General features: G+C 44.7%; 1 protein-coding gene across 1 annotated transcript in view; it reads right to left on the bottom strand.

Annotated features, from left to right (window-relative positions):
• Window positions 1-3,891: 3,891 nt before the first annotated feature.
• EML3 (EMAP like 3) overlaps window positions 3,892-26,113 on the bottom strand; it is a 66,200-nt gene continuing 43,978 nt past the window's right edge. The window contains exons 13-23 of the mRNA XM_088468390.1: window positions 25,268-25,406; window positions 21,752-21,903; window positions 21,071-21,196; window positions 13,320-13,451; window positions 10,541-10,608; window positions 10,212-10,300; window positions 9,879-10,069; window positions 8,891-8,978; window positions 8,090-8,188; window positions 5,205-5,335; window positions 3,892-5,053 (exon numbers count right to left, since the gene is read on the bottom strand). Coding sequence (XP_088324516.1) covers window positions 4,868-5,053; window positions 5,205-5,335; window positions 8,090-8,188; window positions 8,891-8,978; window positions 9,879-10,069; window positions 10,212-10,300; window positions 10,541-10,608; window positions 13,320-13,451; window positions 21,071-21,196; window positions 21,752-21,903; window positions 25,268-25,406 — 1,401 coding nt within the window. The 3' untranslated portion in view covers window positions 3,892-4,867. The remainder of the gene's footprint in view (window positions 5,054-5,204; window positions 5,336-8,089; window positions 8,189-8,890; window positions 8,979-9,878; window positions 10,070-10,211; window positions 10,301-10,540; window positions 10,609-13,319; window positions 13,452-21,070; window positions 21,197-21,751; window positions 21,904-25,267; window positions 25,407-26,113) is intronic.

Here is a 26,113-nt window from a genome sequence, read left to right as displayed (position 1 = left end):
ATGAATTTTTCGGTAAGTACCAAACTCCTGTTTTCTCCTTCATCCACTAGGGGACACTGGATCTAAGACACTGGGGGCTTCCCTCCTGGGTGGCAGAGTGCTGATAAACCTGCAAAACCCTGCGGCCAAAACTGGAATCTAAGGCCGCAACGGTGTTAAAACGATAAAACCGAACAAAGGTATGTACCGTGGACCAAGTAGCCGCACAAGCAGAGCTGCGACGCAGAAGCACCTCTACATGCAGCCCAAGAGGTTCCCACCGAGCGCCAAAATGGAAACCTGTGGAGGGAGAGCACTGGCCATGTAAGCCTGAAGAAAGCCAGCAGGATCCATCTGGCCAACGTCTGCTTGGAGGCAGGCTCGCGCGCCATGCAGCATCATAGAGCACAAAAAGGGAATCCGATTTGCGTAATGCCGCTGTTCGGGCCACATAGGCTTGAAGGTCCCGAACAACATCCAAGGAGTGGGAAGCCTGGAGTCGTCCGACAAGACCGGGACTACAATCGGCTGATCGATGCCGAAGGCAGAAATCACCTTTGGCAGAAAAGCAGGTCACGTGGAAGCTCTGCCCGATCATCATGGAAGATTAGGTAGGGAGAGCCACAAGATAATACCCCAAGCTCAGACAGACGCCGAGCCAAGGCCAAAAGGAGAACAGTCTTCCAGGACAGGTACTATAGATCTACCTCCTCCAGAGACTCAAAAACTCAAAACAAAGTTGAGGTCCCAAGAAGAAGTAGGGAGAATAAAAGGCGGTTGAACCCGAAGAACTCCCTGAAGGAATGCATTTTAGTCTTAAATTTGCGGCCTCAACAACCATGCCATTAAATTCAGCTACTGTAAGGCAGGGTACATGAACGGACCCTGTGGAAGAAGATCCGAGCATAGAGCGACTGATATATGCCATGGCCGTGGCATTGTCTGACTGCACCCAAATGTCCAGACCCGACAAAAGAGGAGATGCATCCAGTAGGGCATTGTAAACTGCCCTAAACTCCAGAATATTGACTGAAAGGAGTGCCTCATGGCACGACAAGCTGTACTGGAATTGGCTGTCCAATACCACTGCTACCCAACCACAGAGACTGGCGTCCGGAGTAGAATGGTTCTCAGGATACCTTCCATGGCCTGAGAGCCATTCTGACCAATTCTCAGATCGCCTCTGCCTTGTCCGCTGTAAGGAACACTTGCTGTAGGCATGTATCCAGAATCATCCCCAGAAACTGAATGCATTGAGATGGCACCAGATTGGACTTCTGGAACAAGGACACCTGATCCAGAAGCTTTTCCACTGATGGAGCCTTGATAAGAAGGTCGTCCAGGTAAGAGACAATAGTCACTCCCAGGGACGCCATCACCTTGGTAAAAACCTTTGGGCAGGCGACAGTCTGTAGGGCAGGGCCCGAAACTGAAAATGAACATCCTTGATGGCAAACTGGAGGAGCACCTGAAGCGGTTCCCAAAATCTATGGTGTAAATACGTATCCTTGATGTCCAAGGACGCTAGGAACTCCGCAGCTTCCATCCCCGCAATGACCGTGTGTAGGGATTCCATTTTGAACCTGTGGAATGTTAAAAAGAGATTTAACGATTTGCAATTCAATATAGGCCGGACTGAACCATCCAGATTCGGAACCACAAACAGATACGAATAGAATCCCTGCGTGCGTTGGTGCAGCGGAATTGGAACTAATACCTTTGAGGTCAAGAGCTTGTCGATCACCTGTTACAACACTACCTGTGGTTAAGAAACAAACTGGGGGAGGAAAAGCTGAGGGATATAAGACTGCAAATCCAAACATCAGAACAAGTCTAGAACCAAATCTCCCTGAACTGAAAGAGATGAGCACGCATTGTGGGAGCCCCCAGGTGGGATGGAAACCGTCATGCCACAGGCTTGTCAGTATGCTTAGGGTTCAGACGACAGGCCGTACCTGGTTTTTGACCTCTGGTCCGTCCACCTCTTCTACACCTCTAAAGCTTTGCTTCGCAATCTGGTGGGGGCCGGAAAGAAAGGACCAGTGTAGGACAGTCACTGAGGAGGTCAAATAGGTACTTTTTCCACCTGTGGCCAAGGAGATCCATTTGTCCAGCTCTGGACCAAATAAAATATCCTCAGTGAACGGGAGAGCTACCACCGCCTGTTTGAACTCCGCATCTGCTTACCAGGCCCTAATGTGGGCCTGAGTCCATGATCTGAACCAATCCCTCAACTGAACGGGCCAAACCGAGCCCAGGCTGGTTCAGCTTGAGAAGAAGACAAAATATTAGTACTGGAACCTTTCCGTGCAGATTCTTGTTCCCTACGGGAAGCCGCCAACTCAGTGGTCAAATCGGACATGACACCTGCTAAGGTGGCTACCCAAGGTCTAGTTACAGTCTGACTAGGATTAACCCTATGACTCACAGGAGTCACACAATGCTGAGCCTTCCGAGCTGGCATGTGAAAACTTCTTCTTGCACTTAGTGCAAGCACCTTCTGAGAAACACCCTTATCAAAGGCTTTTCCTGCCATTGTGTCTCCAGGAGGGAAAACTGCGTCTCACACACACACACAGAGCTCTCTTGCAGAATGCAAGAAACCAGGCACAGAAGGCACAAGGAGAAATAGCACAGTAAGAAACAGCTACAGTATATAGGGGAGGAGGAGTGTACTTACAGGAAGATTTATACAATAATCTCACCAGCCCCTAGCAATTGACTCACAGACCCCAGCTACTTTTAGTGCTGAACAGAAGAAGCTGCTCAGCTAGCATAAGCAGCAATGGCTCTGCACTGAGACCAGAGCTGTAGTTTAGCTATCTGAGCCACACGTGTAGATGCTTGAGAAAATGATGCCGCTCCTATGTGAAAAAGCGTGCCTTGCAGGGGAAAAGCAGAACCCCCTTCCTGGTGATTGCCAATAGAAGGAGCCGGAATCTAACCGGCGCTGAATAGAGAGAGAGGTAGCCTCAAGCTTCACCCCCCAGACTGGGCTTAGGCATAGTTAGCTGACAACGTTAGCTTAATATTAGCTCTGTTACAGGAGAACCCCTGATTTGTAGGGAACAGGCAGGGGTAAAGTACCTCACACGGCAGCTTATAGAGAGTCTCTGCTGCTGCCGAAAACGCTGCGGTGGCTGGGGGTGTTACCTAGCCCGCCGCACTCCCCCTGCTTATCACGGGTGGTGGGATATACTCACCACTGTCACCGCCGGGTTGCTAGGTGTAGGGGCATGTGGGGACCCGGACACAAGCTGTGGTAAGCTGGGGCGTGTCCCCAAAGTCTAAACAACCCCAGACACTGGCCGCTGCAAGCCATGACAGGTCCCTCCTGGCGCCTCCCACATTGCAGGCAAACTGCTACAGCCTGCAGTCTGCCTGTTCTCAATCTTATATGGAAAGAAAAAATACTAATTAAGTAATAGGTTAACAAAGGCTGGAGACAGCTTAATGTGCCACTGGCTCCTTCAGGCACGTTTCTAAAACTGCGGCTGATGGTGCATAGAGGGGGAGGAGCCAGTCAACCTTCTAAATTAATTTAAAGTGCCACTCTACCACCGTCTATACCCCAGTGTCTTAGCTCCAGTGTCCCATAGTGGATGAAGAAGAAATATAAGTTTGTGATCAGCACTCTAATATAGCGCACTGTGTTATCGGGAACAACCGGTACTCGAGATGTCCAACCCTCACCGTTTTCTTAATTCACTCAATGGATTTGTATATTGCTATTTTTCAGGAGTACTGTGTCTCCCATTATAACTGGCAATAAAAAAGGCTTTCACACCTATCTGATTTTCACTAAACAATCATCACCTGATTACACCCACACACATCTACACTTACCCAAGGTGCAGCACTGGCTACAACCGTTTTTCACTTTATTAAGTCACACCATCCATAATGTTTCATATATATATTTAATAAAAAATCCATATAATTTGAAGAACCGTAATTAAACATATTTTATATACATTAGAGGAATGGAGGAAAGTGCTTTGGAGGGAAATTTAATCTTGGACAGAGGGAGGGTGTAGGGCACTATGAGAGCACACGGGGAGGAGACAAGATATATGGTTCTCCATTCAGTAGGTGTGGCTCTCATGTTAGTTGGGTCTGTACTGATGGCCTCCGCATAAATATCAGTTCTGTGTGAGGAAACGTTAGGAGATAGAAAGCTTTCCTGTATTTTGTGACGTGATGCAGTTGTAGAAATAGCTCACCTGCACATATTTGAAGCAACGCTTTATAACAGGACTAGTGCATTTGCCATTGTGTTACGGAGGTTTGGCTTGCATGTACCAGAAAAGTGCCTAGCCCTTATACCTCCAAATATATATTTTTAATTAATAATACGCATTAAAAGCAATAAATTCTGTACCCTGACAATGAAAATGTTGGGCTCTAGAAGCTTGATGCATAGGGGATGTGCATTCACTGTATTTATAATGTGTAAGTAGTATCAGGATATCTGGCTCTACCTTGGCGTGTCTGCATTTCAGTAGTTGTGGAGGCATCAAAACCCCCTTGGGCTCAGTTTCAAAAGTAGCATTTTCAGTATATTGATGTGAAGGTGAATTTAGAACTGCAACTCTGCTGGGAAATGTACTGAACATAAAACAAGGCCTCTGGCAGGTGTATACATATACTTGGTATATGGCACAAAGCACAACAGTGTGCTGTATCCTATTAAGACTTATGGTCTTGTACACAAGGTACAGGCACCTATATTGGAACTGTGGCCCGAAGATGCATTGGTGTTAAAACTGGCTCAGATTTACCTTGTGTGTAAAATGCCAGGCCAAGCTCATGGTTCTATGTCTGCGGACATGGCTCTGTGTTAGCTAGGGTGACTCTTGCAGGCTGTGACCCTCTGTCTGGGGAGGTGTCACTCAAAGGGGATTGATGAGGTGGAGGATAATGATTGGCTGCGAGTTTGGTGGACTCCTCTTACAACCCTCCATTGAAAAATGCTTGCATCTTTTCCACCCAACGAGATAAGGTAGCTGTCATCGTGAGTGAAGCGAACATTGGTCACATGACTCCCATGGCCAGAATACACATAGCTTGGTGCCTAATGGAGAGACGCATATGTAATGTGAATTAATTATATGAACATTGTTTGAGGTGAAGGACATGCTACCTGTGATATACCAGTTTGTGCAATATTATCAGTAATATAAAAAACTTGTTATAAAAATATATTAAAATGTCAGAGTTCATACCTTTGGCTTATTGCAAGGGTAGCGAAAGAGGTGAACTTTGCAGAAATCATCTGCGACAGCGATCATGGTCATCCCACGGGAGCGGGCGAGAGCGTTAATATCTGTCCCGTCAGAACCCTCAGGCCACACCCCTGTATAAATGACAATAAAAATTATCATTTTCTTTCTATCTATCAGTCAATCTTATATACATAAGGGCATACACTATATAGGTATACAGTGGAACTCTTCCAAACTATTTTTATCAAGCACATCTAGAAAACAATCAAATGATATCATACAGAGAAGACATTGTAAGGTAAAAGATTATACAGGCGGGAGTTACATGAGAAAAAACACAGGCAGACATTGCTATAGATTAGTACATTTTACTCTGGTGGTGTGTCTCTGATGGCTACCCCAGTCACTATGGTGGTGTGTCTCTGATAGCTACCCCAGTCACTCTGGTGGCGTATCTCTGATAGCTACTCCAGCAACTCTGGTTCCAGTGGCGTAACTTCATCCCAGGTGCCCGGAGGCAAGATAAATGTTGGTGCCCCCCCCCCCCAAAAAATATAAAAATAGAATTAACCATCCCCCCCAGCACCTATGCCAGCCCCAGCTGCCGTCGCCCCCCCTATGCAGTTCCCCCAGTAGTGGTCCCCCTGTGCAGTGTCCTCTGTAAGGGGTCCCCCTATGCAGTGCCTGCCTATGTAGTGCCCCCCAGTAATGGTCCCCCTATGCAGTACCTCCAGTAGTTGTGCCCCTATGCAGTGCCCCTGGTAATAAGGGCCCCTGTAGTGCCCCCAGTAGTAATGCTCCCTGCAATGCCCCAATAGTAATGCCCCTTGAAGTGCCCCCAGTAGTAAGGGCCCCTGTAGTGCCCCCAGTTGTAGTGCTCCCAATAGTGCCCCCAGTAGTAAGCCCCCTGTAATGCCCCCAGTAGTAAGCCCCCTGTAATGCCCCAGTAGTAAGCCCCCTGTAGTGTCCCAAGTAGTAAGCCCCTGTAGTGACCCCTGTAGTAAGCCCCAGTACTGCCCCTGTAGTAATGCCCCCAGTAATGCCCCCTGTAGTGCCAGTAATGCCCCCCAGTAGTGCCCCCAGTAGTAATGCCCCCCTGTAGTAAGCCGCAGTAGTGCCCCCTGTAGTAAGCCCCAGTAGTGTCCCCTGTAGTAAGCCCCAGTAGTGCCCCCAGTAATACCCCCTGTAGTAAGCCCCAGTAATGCCCCCTGTAGTGAGCACCCCCCGTGCGCGCACACACACAAACACACACAAAAAAAACAATACTTACCTTGAACCCTGCTCCAGTGCTGCTGCCGTCCGTCCCCGGCGCCCGCTCCTCGGAACTATGGGAGTAACATCATGACGTCACTCCCATAGTGCACTGCGGGACCCGGAAGCCGGAGCTCAGGAGTGAGCTCCGGCTGGCGTCGGGGGGGGGGGGGGAGAGAAGGAGCCAGGCGCCCCCTGGTAACACACTCAGCGGGTGCCCGGCATATGGAGAGTGTGGGGGGTGCGACCACACCCCTTGCACCACCCGTAGTTACGCCAATAGAGGTGGAGCGCCGGTCAGCGGCGCTCCTTCTCCATGCAGTGCCCGGAACGGCCGGGGGACAATGGAGCCAGGTGCCCCCTTCAGGGCTGGTGCCCGGCGGCAAATGACTCCATTTTCTCCGGGAGTTCCGCCACTGTCTGGTTCTATCTCTGATAGCTACCCCAGTCACTCTGGTGGCATCTTTGATAGCTACTCCAGCCACTCTGGTGCTGTCTCTGATAGCCACCATTAGGGCTTTTCTAGTATACAAGCCACCTTTCATGCCAATTGATTACTTCCTCCCACTCCCGCCTCCAAGATTTTGCCCGCGCTGCTCCCCACCATTGGAACTCACTCTCTCTCCCCATCAGACTCTGCACCTCTCTACAATCATTCAAATGAGCTCTTAAGTAAGACCCACTACTTCATTAAAGCCTTCCAGCTCTCATCCTAACTTGCTGCTACATCTTCCTTCCTCCCCGCCCACCCCATCTGTGTCACTCCTGTTTGTCTGTCCCTCCCTTAAAGAATGTAAGCTCTTTCGAACAGGGCCCTCTACCCTCTTGTGCTTCTTCCTACTGTTTTTCATTTATCTCTTACTCCCCACTAGGGCAACACTTGGTTGCTTATGTGGGCGTAAAGGTCGCTAATATAACAATGTTTATTATCCATGTCCGTGTCCTGCTTTGTATTGTATTGTAAGTCGCTGGTTACTTATATGTTTATGTACTTTGTAAGTCGCTGCGGAACACTTGTGGCGCCATATAAATAAATTATAATATTAATAATAATAGTATTTCAATCAAATAATTCCCTGCTTTTATAACTAACATGTCGGATTTCCTTGATTTGCCAATCTGTCCAAAATATGATCGTGATTGGTAAATCAGGGATTTTTAACATGACGCATTTCCCTGATTCCCCGATGGATTGTCGATCATTGATGGCCGCCAATCGGCATTTCCGATAGGCGGAACATCAGTGCTGGTTAGATTGGGGAATCGGAGATAAAGTCGCCTGATGTATGGGGCCCTAAAGACAGTTTAAATAATGTCATGGCTGCAGAAAGCAGGTAGGATAATTACTGACCCAGCAAAATAGACTAACTCACTTGTACATGATTACAGAAATCCACACATGTCCTGTTGGTGGTACTTGAGGACTGGAGTTAAGAACCTCTGCTTTAACTAACATTAATACTGTGTCAGCATAGTGTGCTCATCATCACAGTGTATCTGCCAGCAAAGCATACCAATTCCATGTCATTTACAGTATCACAGCATATACAGCAATGCAAAGTCACTTTTCCCATGACATACCTAAAGGTACTGTGTAGATTATAACCTACATTAGGTCATGCCCAGTCACTCACCAAAAACATGGTATCCCAGCACACATGTGTATGTCGCCCACTCACGATCTCTGCTTTCATATCTGTTTCTGAGAAGTTTACAACCCCCAGCGATATCCCCTATCATGAGTATAAGTGATACACAAGGAAAGAGTAAGTTATTTGCAGAAAGGTGGGAGGTTATCATACATTTTTTATAATGTCTTTTTCTATGTTACACAAAAGTGCTCACATTTCTTAAAGTTACTAATGTTGGGTACACACAGCAACGGCAGATCGGTATACTTACCAAACAGCCACTCCATATGTCTGGCCAGACATAACAACTGGGCAGGCAATTAGAATTGCCTGCCCAGTTGAGATGTCAGTGTCGGCGTCTCTGCATCAAGTGTACGTGTGGTCGGCAGGACGCCCATACACACATGCAGATGCACTGATGTATCTTTCGGCTGTGCTACAGGGCCGACCTGATATGTCTGTGAACTACATTGATCCCAGACATAACGGCTGTAACCACCCGCCGATGCACACTCACGACATATCGTCCGTTGATCGAAAAACTATATATCAACAAGTGTGTTAGCATTAGTTTAAAATGTGTTGCTTTATAATGTCAACTACTTATGAGATTATTGTTACAATATGTAGGACTGGATGCAATTCTGGCAAGTAAGCCGGTATTCTAACAGCACCAATAGTAATTTATTACATAGGGCCCTTACTGTGATAGTTGGTGCTTTTGCATGCTTAGAGATGCTAAGTGTGCTGATTTTACAAGCATATCAATAAACTCTTATATATAGTAGTAAGAGGAATACTCACAGTATAGTATCTCATAGTCACCAGAGTTTGACATGATATATTTTCCATCCTTGGACCAGTCCAAATGTGTGATAAAACTAGAGTGACCCTATGATTTAATAAAGGAAGTTAAATTACAATGATTAAAGATGCACTAAGGCTGTAAATGAGTCCTCATACCAAAATATATCGCCAAATACAAGAATAAATCTAAACCCTAATTTGTAGATTTAAGTGAAACAAAAACAAGTAAACGGAGAACATTTTTTAGCTCCTGAAAACCATGTTTGTATCCTTCATGAAAATCATTGTGAGACCAGCATTCAAAATCAGATGGGCAATTCCTCAGCGTTCAAATAATACAGACCATACTCTGCATTTGGAGCCTAGCGCGGATTTGGTGGCAATTGCGCCAAAGAAGACAGGTGAAATTTGTGTTCATTAAAAGAGCCACAATTATTGTGTACATAGGCAAATGTATTATTATATGCTATGCATTGGCCTCAGGCTATATACAGTTATGGATTTGAGGTCCATCCTCGGATAGGAGCCTGTGTTTGAGGATCGTGCGGCTATTGAGAGTTTAGGAAGATGAAGCACTTACACATTGAGCTTCAGCATTAGTCTAATATATATGAAGACTGGACAACTATCACTTCTGAGGATATTTAATCAGTTTTATATCTGCGCAAATATATTATTGGGGTGCTTTTTATATTGCATATGGTGAGTATAGAAGTAAAGTTAATTGGTAAAAAACATTTAGTGCTTTCTCTTCATTATTTGTTTTTGGTACAATTTTTTGTGAGGGTCAGATCTAAGGAGCAGCAATCAGGTTTATACATCTAAATAGTTACACAGAGTCATCAGCACCTTGTTTCATTGCTTTACATTATACCACATATCACTAAATAACACCAAACGAGAACAACAACTGTGGAATAGGGAGAGAGAGAGAGAGTCAGGTGATAGAGTGTGAAATAAATGAGATAAGAGAGCGGTCTCTTACCACACACTTTCCATATCGCGTGTAGCGCTGCACTCTCTCAGACACATAGCTATCTCCTTCTCCCTCTTCTTGAGAACTGTCTTTTTCTTCTAAAGAGCCGTCTCGTGAATAATCACCCTTGCGGTCTCTCTGACCTGTGCTGTATATGTAGATGACGTTATCATGGGATCCAATAGCCAGGAAATTCCCATCTGTAGGATAGAGAGGGTCAGGAGGAGCCATATGCAATGAGACCTACTGTGTCTGTGTGTAGACTACAGTTCTGCTAAGTATAATGACGATGGGATACAAGAAATAAAATGCACTGACAGAGCAGGCTACTCCTTATCTCACCTGGTGAGTATCTGACCACAGACAGCTGCTCATTGCCATCAGAGTACACAGACAGACTGCTGCGAGACTGCATGTCCAGGACCAGCCACCTGCAAAGGAGAGACATCTGACTCTGTGACAGACAATAAAGAGGAAAGAGTAGGTGAGAGAGAGGGCAACACTAGATATGGAAGTCAGTGACAAATGATAATATGTTGGGTAAGAGCAGCAGAGAGGAAAGCAGATAGAGGCAGCACAGAGCACGTCATATAAATAAAGGACAGCGCTAGAGAGATAAGGAAGAGAACATGAAGAGTCAAATGTATTAATAAATGTATTTTCCTTCTTACTTTCCTGTGCTCAGACCCACGCAAGCTTCTCTTCCATTGGGGTGGAAATCTGCACATAAACCATGATCCTAAAACAAATAAAAAATTATTAAGTCTGTCCATATGTAACCCGGGTATCTCCCAGTGTGCTTAATACACTCAGTAGTGTAATTCATGCTGACCTCTAGTGGCTTTACAAGAGTGGACAGCTAACATTCACACTGGCAGAGCAGCTCTGTGTCCGGACAACCTCTAGTCTACACAGGAGCACAAGATACACCCCTAACTGCTCTGTGCCATATACTGCAACCAACCTTCAATCAAACTGTGATACATTCATCACAACTGTTAGCGGCTCTACTGACCCCATTTAGCACAGAAGGTATGCCATAGAAGGAGCGTTAGTCCAAACTAAAAACTTTATTACATCAAGCTGTCAATCTGCAGATACTTGTTTCATCTTTCTCACCGTAATACATATGTGGCCATTTTTTTTTTCGATTACTACACCTAACCCAGCAGACAACTGTTGCACTGTATATCTTTCTCATAATTTAAATCACGTGGGAAGGGGATACTCCCAGGACAGTAGAAATACAGCTCTTTAACCAAAAAAATAGAGACTACACAGGGGAAGTGCAGCTCTCACAGCTACTCACCCAAATACATATAACTGGTCTGGTCACAATGAACCATAAAAGTGTCTTTTCTTTGTCTGACAGCACAAGTTTAATACTTTGCATATAATTTGCTTTGGTTTTGCATTGCTGTTTTTGTATTGTACAACACAACTACAAATTTATGTTCAAGTTGGCAATCTTCGTACTGTACAGAACTGTGCCCAATTATCGCTTGTCAATGCCTAATGTCATGCCATATTGTAGTTTGTCTTATTTTTAATTTCTTTCAAACTGACTAACACAAATTTACTAAGAAAACAATTGTGTCCAGTACTGGGTTTATAATTAGACCCAGGCTAGCCCTGTGTAATAACCTGTGCACATTAGCTGTCAGTCGTCTCAGTTTACATGGAACCTACCCTTAAAATCTATTGCTGCTGTTTTCAAACAACGTGGGTTATCAATGAACAGGGAAAAAACTGCAGCACTTAATTTCATTGGCAAATGCCCCTCTCTCCCCCCAGACGCACAGTCTGGAGCATGATCAACAAGTGCCAACACTTCATACAACACTGTAAGGCTGGGTACACACTATGTGATATGACGATGAACAATATATTGCATAGTGCATCGGCTTGTGTGTACATATGATATTATGTGAACGACGTTACGGAGAGTTTATGTTAATGCTGCAGCCGATGGGCTACCTACTGAGACACTCACGGCTGCGGCTCTATTCCGATGCTGTGTTAAGAAAGTCGCACCATCGAGCGGACATCGGCAGCACCATCGGACATTAGAGCAACCCTTTGGTTGCTCAGAATGTCTGACCATACATGGCTGCCGATGCTAGTGGAACTGTGCGTTTTAACACAATCCCTGACACCGCCACACACAACACAGGCTGATAGCCAAGATAGCTGATACTGCCAGCGGTTTGAGCTATCTAGCCTGACACAACCGCCTCTTTTATCTGGCTTTTTTACAGTGGGTTTTACTGGGTTTTGTGAAATCACAGGTTTATATATCTAGCAGTCCATATGTAAAAAATGAGGATGGTGATTTGTAGCGTGTTAGGATGGTGATTTGTAGCTTGTTAGGATGTAGCGTGTTAACATGGTGATTTGTAGCGTGTTAGGATGGTGATTTGTAGCGTGTTAGGATGGTGATTTGTAGCGTGTGAGGATGTAATGTGATAGGATGGTGATTTGTAGCTTCTTAGGATGGTGATTTGTAGCTTCTTAGGATGGTGATTTGTAGCTTCTTAGGATGGTGATTTGTAGCATGTTAGCATGGTGATTTGTAGCTTGTTAGGATGGTGATTTGTAGCGTGTTAGGATGGTGATTTGTAGCGTGTTAGGATGGTGATTTGTAGCGTGTTAGGATGGTGATTTGTAGCGTGTTAGGATGGTGATTTGTAGCGTGTGAGGATGTAGTATGTTAGGATGGTGATTTGTAGCTTGTTAGGATGGTGATTTGTAGCGTGTTAGGATGGTGATTTGTAGCGTGTTAGGATGGTGATTTGTAGCGTGTGAGGATGTAGTGTGTTAGGATGGTGATTTGTAGCGTGTAAGCATAGTGATTTGTAGCGTGTGAGGATGTAGTGTGTTAGGATGGTGATTTGTAGCTTGTTAGGATGGTGATTTGTAGCGTGTTAGGATGGTGATTTGTAGCGTGTTAGGATGGTGATTTGTAGCGTGTTAGGATGGTGATTTGTAGCGTGTTAGGATGGTGATTTGTAGTGTGTGAGGATGTAGTGTGTTAGGATGGTGATTTGTAGCGTGTTAGCATGGTGATTTGTAGCGTGTGAGGATGTAGTGTGTTAGGATGGTGATTTGTAGCGTGTTAGGATGGTGATTTGTAGCGTGTTAGCATGGTGATTTGTAGCGTGTTAGGATGTAGCATGATTTGTAGCGTGTTAGGATGGTGATTTGTAGCGTGTTAGGATGGTGATTTGTAGCGTGTTAGGATGGTGATTTGTAGCGTGTTAGGATGGTGATTTGTAGCGTGTTAGGATGGTGATTTGTAGCGTGTTAGGATGGTGATTTGTAGCGTGTTAGGATGGTGATTTGTAGCGTGACGTTTGGCTTTGAAAATGGCGCTTTGCTATGATTTTCCGGAAGTTTGAAGACTGCCAAAAAAGCTATTTTAATACGTTTACCGCATCTTCTGTGTCTCACCTCCAGCACACATGCCCAGCTCAGGGTATGATCAACACCATTCCAGATACACAATTGCTTGTCATGCCCAGATGTCATGAAGATATTCTGAGAGGGGTGTGTAGCCAATCCCCACAGCTCATCTATGTGCCCCTGTAAAAATATAATATCCAGTACAAAATAAGAAAAATAGGAAAAAATGCATTGATAATACACAATTAAGTGGATTTATCATGGAGATAAATGAGACACTCATAGGGAAAAGAGCATAACAATGCTGCAAGGTATTTAAAAACATCTGCCCCAAGCAAGAGGGAGTATCTCCTGCACAGACTGTCACAGCGATAGGAGGACTCACTAGACCACAGGGTTGGTGGGTGAAGCTATAAATGTTGGTACATTACAATTACTGCATTCTGACAATGAAGTCCCCTGTGTTATGATCATTTCAATTACTGTTCAAAATGATATAGTCTACAGGCCAACTTCAATTATCCTCGAAGTGAGGATTAGCCGCGATTCAGCGCCTGGGGCTATTCAATTACAGCGTGCAGGCTACACTTAATGTGGATTTCTGTTCACCTCTTCCTAAGACTCAAACAAAAATCTGTGTTAAATTGGGCTTTCTGCTCTTATGGCAGCTGCCACAAACGCTCCGGGGTAATGCACGTTAGCCGCAGATTTACAGCACGAGTAAAAGGGCTTTTAAATGTATAGCTGCGGGCGTTTAAGCTCTAGGCTACAATACTTTTCCTCACGCAGTAACATATCAAGGATAATTGAATTCAGCCTAATAATTCAATGAAATGAATAAGGTGTTACTGTGTAGATAGAGTTTACTGTTGTCTGCTACTTGGCCTTTCTAGATGTGCTAATGACTAGGTGTAACCATGTGATGCTTGCAAGTTTTGTATTACATCTCTGTATGTCTAGGGACAATATATATACTTCAGTCTTACTAAATGTATTATGCTACATACTTCTATGAAAACAGATCAATTCTTTTTGCACAATGCTCAAGATTTAAATAATGACAGTAAGGGTAAAACCTACCTTCGTGAACTCTCTTTCTTCAAAGTCTATAGGGTCCACAGGGAGACATTGGGGTGTAGGTGTGGCCTGGAGGATCGCACACCAACTGCAAAGCTTTTCAATCCAAGGTTGCTCCAGTCCTTTCCCCTAAGCCCCGCCCACAGCCTGAGGACACTTCAGTTTTGTTAACAAGCCCAATCCAGGAGCAGGATAGGAGACAAGGAAGACTGGTACACTGAAGAATCACACAGAGAGGGGTATTCAATAAGAAACATTAACTTCACTGCTGAAGTTAACGTTTCATATCGAAGTTTTTTTCTGCGTTAAGTCAGCTGCGCGCTTCCGCTTATCCCCGTATTCAATATCAAATTAACGAAAACGGGAAACTCCGAAGTTGGATTTGCGTAAAGTTACGAATTTTTCCTTAAAATAATTGTAAGACCCCCCTAAAGTTGTAAAAACATGGGGGAACACTATGGGTACCCCCGTTTTAGCCTTTAATTGAAAGTCGGGGATTTAAATAGCCGCAGCAGGTGTTTTTTTCCCGACATTGAAGAAGTGTTGCAGAAGAGCACTTAGGTTTTTTTTTTTCGTTTTTTTTTAAGTGGTCCCATCAAATTTGGGGTACATGAAAATGGGCACTAGCATATTTTGGTGTCCCTAAAGTCAGTTTTTAAAAATTCTGCATTTGTGCACCTGCCGCTATAATTCTATTCTAGAAAACACCTGCCGCATACATGCAGAATAGCCCTGAACCTATTTGCCTATTGTTTAACAATTTTTTCCCATTTTTTTTTTTTGCAACCCAAGTTTTTAATAAATTTTTTGGGGTGTCCCTATTTTTTTTTTTTTACTTTTTTTGACACAGTTCTTCTTTAAATGTCATTCTCAGGGGTGCAGGCTATTTTTAAGCCTGCACCCCAAAACCCCAATTCTGCACTTTTTTTCGACACCTATCCAATGGTGAAAAGTTATCACCGTTTTTTATCAAAGACTTTTCAAAACTGCGATAAGTCTTTGAAATTGAATACGGTGTAAAACTAAAACCAGTGATATTAACGCAAAAAAGTTTAAAAGTGCGATATTAACGCAAAAAACTGACTTATCGCTCCCATATTGAATACCCCCTAAGAGAAGGAAACAAGTGACCAATAGAAGAAACCCATAGAAGCCAGGCGCGTCAGGGCGGGTTCCCTGTGGACCCTATGGACCTTGAAGAAAGAGTTAACAAAGGTAAGTTTTACCATAACTCTCATTTTCTTCTTCAGGGTCCATAGGGCTCTACAGCAGTTATTCAAGGGCGGAAATGCTCCTGTGCTGATAGGAGAACCCTATGCACGAAGGAAGCATTCTGAGCAGCAAATTAATCAAAGGCATAAAACCTAAGAAAGGTGTGGACAGAAGACCAGGGGGACCCGTAGCGCAAGAAGAATGAGCAGAGACTGTAGTCGGCACAGGAAGGCCCGTCTGAGTGTAAGTCTGTGAGATAGTCATGCGAGTCCATCTGGCCAGAGTCTGTTTGTCAGCTGGCCATCTCCTTGTGGAATTCGTATAGGACAAAGAGGACATCCGATTTCCTGATGGAAGTAGTATGGCCCACGTAGATCTTTAGAGCACGGACCACATCCAAAGAGGCCTCACCTGCCCAGAAGTCTGGTAAATTATAGGCCAGAACCACAATTTCTGTGTTCAGGTTGAAGTGAGAAACTACCTTAGGAAGAAAGCCTGGGCTAGTTCAAAGAACAGACCTATCCTGATGAAATATCAAAAAGGGGGAGCACCATTAAAGGCCCCTAAATCTGATACCCTACGAGCAGATGCTATAGCCAGAAGAAACAGTCTTCATAGTGAGCCATTTGATATCTACAGATTCCAGAGGTTCAAAGGGAGGTTCCTGAAGTGCTTTGAGCACCACTGATAAATCCCATGGAGCCACAGGAGGGACAAAGGGATGTTGTATCCGTAGAACACCTTGCATGAAGGTGTGGACATCTGGCATAGAGGCAATCTCGCGTTAAAACCAGATAGACAAAGCAGAAACTTGCACTTTGAGAGATGCTAGGCGGAGGCCTAGATCTAGTCCAGCCTGAAGAATGGCAAGAATTCGAGAAACTCTAAAGACCCGATGGGCATAGTTTTGAGTAGCACACCATTGGAAATATGAATGCCAAATTCTGTGGTAAATCCTTGCTGAGGCCGGTTTACATGCTCTAAGCATGGTCTGGACCACAGAGCTAGAAAATTCTGAAGCCGTTATGAGGGAAGCAACAAGAGCCAAGCAGTTAAAGACAGACGGGCTAGGTCCGGATGTAGACAGAGACCCTAGGACAACAGGTCTACTCATAGAGGAATGTCTATAGAGAGTCCGAGTACCAATGACGTCTGGGCCTAGCCAGAGCTATTAAAAGACTGTGTCTCCTTCCTGTCTGAATTTCCGAAGCAGTCGAGGACTTAGGGATATTGGAGGGGAGAGATATGCCAACTGGAAAGTTCATGTCACTGACAAGGCGTCTATGAAGGCTGCGACAGGGTCCTTTGTTCTTGCTCCGTTAACTGGACGTTTGTTTTTGTGTCTTGAGGCCACGAGATCCACTTCTGGAGGACCCCATTTGTCCACCAGAAGCTGAAAGACTTCTGGGTGTAGAGACCTTCTCCTGCATGCACTTCGTGACGGCTGAGGAAATCCGCTTCCCAATTGAGGGACCCAAATTATTACTCCTGAATTCAGTAAGAACTGAATGGCTGTGGAGCAGCAGGGCCTTGGTTGAGTCCGATGGAGATCCTGTGCAAAAGAACTGTGGGGAAGGTCGCCTCAGGAAGGAGAGTGCATATCCTTGGGAGACCACTTCTCTTACCCAGGCATCTGACCTGCTCTGATGCCAAACCTGGGAGCCTCCAGGAAGAGGCCTGCCCCGTCAGGCTGCAGGATTGTTCATAGACTTGGCTGTGGACGTCTAGTAGCCCAGGCCTATTTGGTCCTAGGCTTGGAGGCCTTGGCTGACGTCTGGTGCCGTGGAAAAGACTGACCTTTGGCTTTTTATTGAGGGTGAAAGGACCGAAAGTATGACGTCCAAAGCTTTGTATTATATGCAGAGGGCAGGAACACCATGGTAGTCACAATTTTATCTAGCTCTGAACCAAATAGGATGTCCCCCGAATAGGGAAGAGACGTTTTGAATATGAATCTGCTTTCCAGGAATGGAGCCAAACAATACGACGGGCCACTACCGAAGTGGCAGATATCCTGGAGGCCAGGAGAGCTATATCCATAGCTGCCTCACCTAAGTAGGAGCCTGCATCCCTAATGTGAGATACATAGGAGAGTTGTTCCCATGAAGCATCAGAGGGAAGTGTTTGTTCTAGGGCTTCTGTCCAACTCTCAATGGCTTTCTCCACCCAGACCGTAGCCCTAGCAGGACAAGTAATAGCTCGTGTAAGAGTAAATAGCTTTATGACAAGCTTCTATACGTCTATCTGTAGTCTCCTTCAAGGAGGTAGCTGTGTGAATGGGTAACGTGGCATTCTTAACCAAAAAAGTTACATGAGAATCCACTGCTCGGGCAACTTCCCATTTAGTATAATCAATAGCTGGAAGAGGGTAAAAGGAACTAAACCGTTTGGGGATTTGAGACCTTTTACCAGGCATGATCCATGCTTCACTCATGTGATCAGATAGATGGTCTGATTGAGGGAACTCTGGTAAAACTACCTATTGTTGTTTAAAAAGTGCATTCTTTTTCTTAGGAGTGGGTGCATCCTCTTCAAATTGTAAAATGAATTGTACAGCTCTAACAAGAGCAGGTATATCTAGGTTAGAGGGTGGCTCCTCTTCTCTGGAGACAGAGGGCCTGATTCAGAGCCGGACGCTCTGACAGAGCGCTCGCTCTGAATCAGGGCCGGGCTATTTTTTTTTTTAACGGCCTCCTGGCCGCTCGCATAGCTGTGGGTGACCACCCACAGCTATAGCGAGCGGCCAGGAAGATGGTCGCGATTGTCAAGACCATCGCGACCATCGGGCTTGCGACGAGACCCTTGTGGTAGGGTCTCGTTGCCACAAGCCCCAGAGAGATTTCGGCTCTAACAGAGCCGAAATCTCTCCCACTGACATGACTCGTGATGTCAGTGGGGCTGGCCCCAGACGGAGGCGTTCACATGGGAATACCTCCGTTTGGGCAGCCACTCCCCCGGCCCGCCCACCAAAGGGGGCGTGCTGTCACTCAACATCGACAGCACGCTCCCTTTGTTGCGAGACCCGGAGAGACGGAGTGCCCTTCGCTATCCAGGTCTCTCGCATGCGCACTGGCCCACCATCGACCCGGTTGCGAGCGCACAGCGCTTGCGACCGGGTCTGAATCAGGCCCAGAGTCAGAGTGAGAGAGGTCTGCATCTTCAATTTCCCCAGATGATATGTCAGAATAAGATAAATGAGTGGACTGGGAGGAAAACAGAGCCCGTTTAGCGGGTTTGGTAGGTAAAGGCTTTTCCTTGTGTAGCAGTTGCTGCACGCCGTCGAAGTAGTAGCCAAACTCTGTACTGAGGTAGATAGTATGTCTACTCATGGGGGAGGCAAAGGATTTGCAGGGAGTACCTGCTGTGGCCATCCCACAAGGGGAGCCACTACAGGGGCCGTTCTCTGTTCCGAAATTTTTATCAGCATTTGTGAAAAGGCAGCCCAGGGGAGAGTCCTGAGGGAGAGACACCGACGCTGAGGGACCAGGGGCTGTGTAGCAATTAGTGTAAAAACCCACCCTGAATAAGGAGGGCCAAACCAGCTGAGCAGGCTTTACAGGACAACAGAATAGGGGCAGGATCCTGAGGCTGTTTATTATAGTTTCCTCTGCCCGCCATAGTAATGATACAATGCAGTAAACACATTGCAGTGTGGTGAAATATTAGTGTGCAAACATGCTATATATGACCCAATATCATATGAAAAAGCTCTATATATGGCATGATGTAATATGCAACAGCGTTAAAAATTACAGCATGTAGTATGCAACGCTATATATGTGCAACAGCGCAATATATGTATATAAATGTAGCACAATATAGTATGCAACTGCACTGCTGGTAGCCCCCCTGGAGTGACAGTGCTTTACAAATTAGTTGCAAAAGCGCTACATCTGATACCAGGGAGCGTGCAACCGCGTTAGATCTGGCACCATGTAGTGTGCAACGCGGTGTCAAGTATGTGATAGCCCTCACAAATGTGAGCTACAATGACCCTCTATACCTTAGTATGACAGGGTACAGTAGAGGAAAGGGATAGTCATGACAGTATAGAAAAGGAAAAGTTAGCGCTAGCACAAGTCACATACAAATCAGAAAGAAAAAACACATTTTCTGCAATGGGCACTAATATCAACTACACAGACCACAGTGGCTGGTAGGAAATAGCGCTGTATGACCTGGCCTTTGGGAGAGGTATACAGGGAGGCTGGACCCAGCGATTCCCGTAGATCTGCTTGCCTAAAATGGCTGCCGTGTGTCTCTGAGGGGGTGAAGGGTGATGGTGGAGCAGCCCAGGGAACACCAGGACCGCAGTGGAGCTGTGGGAAGGGCTGCAGGGAGAGCGCATTTTTCCCCTGGCTGACGTTAACCACTGGGTCCCCTGGCCTTAATTATGCCTCTGCGCCAGTATGTTAATGACCCGGTGGTCTAGTGGAGTGGTGGGCTGCCTCCCCAGTGTCCACATCAGCACCTTCGGTCTGTCTCCAGAGACAAGAATGCACTATTATGCGGGTCCCCGCAAACGGTGTTCCGCCTTACCTGTCCCCTGGATTCCGGGCTGCAGTCTGGGGATCCTGCTAGCTAGTTCCCCTCGGAGCACCGCCGGGAGTACCTAGCACAAGCTTGAATTCAGGGCGCCGCGGAGTGGTGATGGGGTGGCAGCACAGACATCCGGAGGACAGTCTGGTGCTGCTCACCCTTCTGGTAGAAATAAAACTGAAATAAATGAAAATAAAAGCTTGGGCTGCATAAGGCAGCCCCCTGTTATAATGGTGGTCCAGCTCCTTGCCGGACACCAACGAAACTGAAGTGCCCTCAGGCTGTGGGCGTGGTATAGGGGGAAGGACCGGAGCATCCTGGGATTGAAAAGCTTTGCTGTTGGTGTCCGGTCCTCCAGGTCCCACCTACACCTCTATGTCTCCCTGTGTAGCCCTATGGACCCTGAAGAAATACTGCGTAACTTTCATTGCAGTGGTGCTCTGCAAAATGCACAACGTGTGGTGTTCTGCAAGAATAACGATTCAGATATGTTTTGTCATTCTCTTTCCAGCGTTGTGGTGCGATTCCTATTCTTGTAGCGTTCAACATGATTGTCAGTCCTATAGTGTTCTGTAGGACTCCGCGCTCAATTCTATAGCATACTGTATGACAGACTCAATTATTCATGTTCTGCAAGATACCTGTGGCTATCTGCATGATTCTCAAACTTGTTGGGGGTGATTCAATATTGCAGAACCTTTATGGGCTATGAAGGAAATTCTGCCATGTTTATTGCTGCAAGTTGCTGGAAAAATGTTCCGACTGCTGGCAACTCGCGGCCATCACTAACAATTGAATAACCGCCAGTTGTGATTTGAGGAATTCTAATGACTCTTGCGTTGTCCAGGAAAGTTCTCAATTCTGCAGTATTCCACATGATTCTCATTTATATGCTTCAAGAGTCTATGCTGCTCTACAGACTTGTTTTTTCACAGGAATTTATTCATATAATACAAATGTACTATTCATACCTGTATAATAGGTGTGAATCCCTGTTCCAGAGAGCCTTTCAATAGCACATTCTTTGTTGTACCAACAAACAGTTCTCCTCCAATGCCCTCTGCAATGGAACGCACAGCCCCAAACTGCTCAGGAATCTGTATAGGACAATTAAGAAATGTGGTGGAGGAAGCTATTGCCAAATCCATGGCCTATCCTGGATGTATCCTAGCAAAAAACACTGTGCAAGCATAAAGCATTCCAGTGATGATACATGGCGCTATTACAAAGTAGGCAGAGCAAGATGGGTGTGCACATAGCAAGCATTACATGGATGGGTCTGTGTGGGTACTTCATACTATATGCTTTATTATGTTCATTTCATGCAAGCTTTTTCATGACCATCTGCTGCCTGCTAAATATTTTATGGTGTTTAAATAATGTATTTTAAGCAATAAGTATGCACCTAGTAATCTTCATAGCTCCAAACATTCAAAAGTTAGGGTGAAATACAATTATCCATGTATTCCAAACACTGCTATTAGTTTAAATGAAGCCATCGTAAAATAGGAAAATATTCCACTTAATCTCATGCAAAAAACACTGAAAATGCTGAGTAACATGATACTGTCCCACAATATTCTGCAGATCCATGTTATAATGTAGCTGCTGTTGCTGCCTGACATGGTCCAGGCTGGATTCTTCCATCTCACCTCACACTCCTTAAGCTGACTCAGTGTCTGGCTCCATAACACCAAGCGCTTGTCCTTCCCTCCAGAACTCAGCACCTGGCCTCCTCGGAGAGCAGTGAGCGAGGACACGCTGCCGTCATGTGCACGTGTGTGACGTACTATCTGGTATGTATCTGGGAGAAATAATAATGGTTAGGTATAAGGTCAGTGTAAATGATCTGATTTTTATGTGTCATTACAACTGGGATATGTGCTGATATTAATAACCGCTGTGGTGATAAAGGAACGGCTGTATACAGACCATGTACTAGTGATAGGCAATATCATACACTACTGGAGGCCACGCAAGCTAGAACAAACAAATAGGACAGGAAGCAGGAAGGAGATCTGGGCAGCAAGTGAAAGCTCAGAGGGCTGCGGTCAGTCCTGGGGCCGCCTGTCACACATCACTGAATTATACAGTGGAGACACTTACACTCAATCAGGTGTATTTATAGTACAGTGTAGGAAACACAAATTAACTGTAACCAACAGCAACCAAACAGATACTACTGCTATATTAATAATTCAAGATAATGACTGATTGCAAAGAATTACAGCATATTTCCATTATGGATCTTCCATGTCAAAGCAGGTTAAAATAGGCGTTTTAAGGGTATATTTACTAAAGTGCGGGTTTTTAGAAATGGAGATGTTGCCCATAGCAACCAATCAGATTCTAGCTATTATCTTCTAGAAGGTGCTAGTGAAATATTAAATAGAATCTGATTGGTTGCTATGGGCAACATCTCCATTTCTAATAACTCTCACTTTAGTAAATATACCCCTTATAATCCAGATAAATTCTGATAACACAGGAATATGTGGATGTACAGGATTCGGTATGATTTACCGCCGGAATCCTAACACCAGCATAACGGCAGCAGTGGAAATCCCGATCGTCCTCAGGTAAGTATTAGCTAACCTAATTCTACCCCCTAACCCTATCCCTCCCTTAGGGGTGCCTAACCCGAACCTCCACCCCAGTACCTAACCCTAATCCTCCCTCTAAGTGCCTAAACCTAACCCCCCCTTCCCCGCTGCCTAAACCTATGTCCCCCGGGGAGTGCCTAACCCTAACCTCCCCCCGGGGGTGCCTAACCCTAACTCCCCCCTTCCCCGAGCCTAAACCTAACCTCCGGGGGGGGTGCCTAACCCTAAGTCCCCCCCGGGAACCCTAAAATGGCTATCCGCGCTCGGCGTTCCTTCGATCGGGACGCCGGGCGTCGGGCTCCCGGTGTATGTCTAATGACAGGCGTCGGCATATCGACGCCTGTCTTTGGACCCTTGCCGGGATATGACAGTCGGGAAGCCGGCTGTCGGGATTAGGTCCGCCGGCTTCCCGACTGCATACCGGATGTACATGTTCCTTCAGCAATTCACGAACATATGCATGCTTATGTATTTTACCATTTCCTGTATTGTAATTAAGAGCATATAGAAATGATTTAGATTATATTTATATAGTTGTGTGAGTTGCAGAAGGCCGCATTTGTTGAATGGGCTCAGGCCTAGAGAGGATAAGGCCTTCCCTTTCTCTCTAAAGTAAGCAAGTGTGTGTCTGATGCAGCATCCATCTTGTTTAATATTTTAGCTAAAGGTATGTTAAATGATGTATTAAAAAGTATATAGAGATTAGTGTTTTATTTCTTTGCAGGTGTGATTAACTGCAGAGATATGTATAGGTTAAACTGCTATATCCATTGTTCTAGCAATAAGAATTGTGGGTTTAAAATGTATCAGCTTTGATATGTGCAGAACAGCTGACAGCAAGTCTCAGTTTTTATAAGCAAAATAGTTAAATCAAGATAGCATTTGTCTGCAATAGTCAGAGGTGAAGGCTAAATGAGCAATTATGTTAGAATTCTACATGGGAACAAAAAGATAACACAGAATAGGGTCAATATTATGGTTAAGACACAGATAACTAATTAGGGCCTAGCACGTAAGAATATTAATTAAATTAATATTACCCATTGGATTAACAGGAGGTATAGCCAAAATGATAGTATAAAACTCACCAGAGAAGGAGGGAGGGGGGGGAGCAGTCGGAGAACAGCGGAGAGAGCACACACCGAGGGTCTGGGGGTGCCGTTGCCGTACTTATGTATGAAATTGGCTGGCTGCTATTCTGCACTGTCATAAATTTATTTTACAAGTATTCCCTACTGCTGCTGATATAACCTATGTTTTTTTTGTAAGTCTGCACTGGCAAAATACATGTATAATTAAGCTGTCTTTAAGTAAAAGCATTTATTTTAGAATCTGTATTTGTGTGAATTATTTCATTATCTTTTATAACAAGTAAGGTTTATAAGTAATCCAGAATACATCGCGTTATCACTTACCATGTGTTATATACATATATAGATTTCTTAAAACATGCCAGAACAATTCAGAATCCATAAAAGCAGCAGCTGAGTTTAAGATAGGAGCAGCAGATGATAGAGTAAGCTACAATAACGGGTAGGAGGCAGTCCCAATTTTTTGGGACTGTCCCACTCATTTTGACTTTGCCCTGACGGCAGGGAAAGTTTCGAGGTATATCCCGCTTCAGGCTGCTCTGTTCGTGAAGGGAAAACAATGTGCACCTAACAATAGTGAATGCAGCCTAGAACTAACTAAAATAATAGCCACACCCCTTTACATGATGGTCACACCCACTTTGGTGACATGACATGGAATCCCCCCCCCCCTTAGAAATGCTGCATTTGCCACTGAGTTTATCACAACACTCTATCAGACGAAAGCAGTTTCACCCCATTTTGGGAGAAGGAAAAACTCTTGACTTTTTGTTTGTTAAAACGGTTTGAAATAGCTTTTGTTATAACAAAGGAGAAAGTAGATGTTTTGATAAAGTTTCCTAAAAAGGGAACTATGGTCTGAAGGATTAGACTGCATAATCAAAAATGACGTTGGTTACTGTGACACAGGAAACTATGTGATACGTGCAGGATAGTTTTTACCGCCCTAGTGTACCAGGTCATTGTATTTTTTTTTTTCAAAATATTTTTATTTAAGCAATGAATGTTACATATGATTATAATAAACATATATACAGAACAAATAGTTGTTGCCAATAGATACATTTTCTGCATTGAAAATTGAGAATGAAACAAAATATCTTTGGATAACTCCGTACAACTTTTGTTTAGAAAAAAAGGAAATAAAAAATACATAAAAATTAATCAATACAGTACATGAACAAAGTCCAACACATCAAAAGAGATGCGCCCGTTCGCCTCAACCCCTCTCCCCCCAATTTTGCGGATAAGTTAATTATTGTAATATAAAATGACAAGGCTATTGTAGGGTCATTATCCGCCAGGCGAAGCATATACCATGTGGTATTTGAAAAAGAGCTATGAATTTCGGTTTTAACAGCCACTGAAAGTGGCGCTGTATAGCTTTCCCATACTGCAAAGAAATGTTCGACCTTAGGTCATTATATTTTTAGTGAAGATCTCTGCTTTACTTTTTATATAGACTTTAGCTCACCTTTTGCACCTCTCCCCAATGTCCTGGTGTCTGCTGCACTTCTGCCCCAGGTTAATATCTGACCCTCTGAATCTCCAGTCAGGACATCACCAGTTCGATCAAACAGCAAACACTGCACATAGCGGGGCTTCTTGTACTTCTAAAAGGGATCAAAAATGTACAAATACCTGAGATAGACCTAACAAGTAGACAAGTAAATGTCTACAGCTTGGGAGGCACTACCTCCAAATCCACATTGATAAAATACAAGAAACTCACAGAAAGACAAGTAAAATGGTGCATAAGCTGCAAACCAATAATCAGGAAGGACTTGAAGAACTGGATATGTACAGCTTAGAGGAGAGAAGGGATCAAAGGATATGCCAGAAACATTCAAACATAGCGAAGGATATGCCAGAAACATTCAAACATATCGAAGGATATGCCAGAAACATTCAAACATATCGAAGGATATGCCAGAAACATTCAAACATATCGAAGGAACGAATATAGTTCAGGAGGGCAGCATTGTTCACAATCAGATTTTGGATCCACTTTGACATTAAAGGGAAGAAGACTGAAAGTGAACAAAATAAAGAACTTTTATATAAAGAAGGTCATAGATCCATGCTTTTTCAGCCACTGCAGTCAAGTACAGTAACCTAATGTGAGAATTCATGGCACTAACATATTGCTATTATGGTAAAGATAGAAATATAAAGAAAAAAAAAAATAAGGCCCTAACCCAAAATAAATAAACCAAAATACACACAAAAGATCTTCTCGTCAGCCAAATTCTGTTAGTAAGCAAGACTGTAGCCATGGTTTTGCCAGCAGAAGGAGGAGTGGAGAAGATTAATAGGGACC

The sequence above is a fragment of the Taudactylus pleione genome, unplaced genomic scaffold (assembly GCF_031769625.1).
Source record: "Taudactylus pleione unplaced genomic scaffold, aTauple2 ptg000085l, whole genome shotgun sequence".
In the NCBI taxonomy this organism is placed as follows: domain Eukaryota; kingdom Metazoa; phylum Chordata; class Amphibia; order Anura; family Myobatrachidae; genus Taudactylus; species Taudactylus pleione.
Note: the sequence above shows the minus strand (reverse complement) of the source record. Positions and strands in the feature narration are given on the sequence as shown.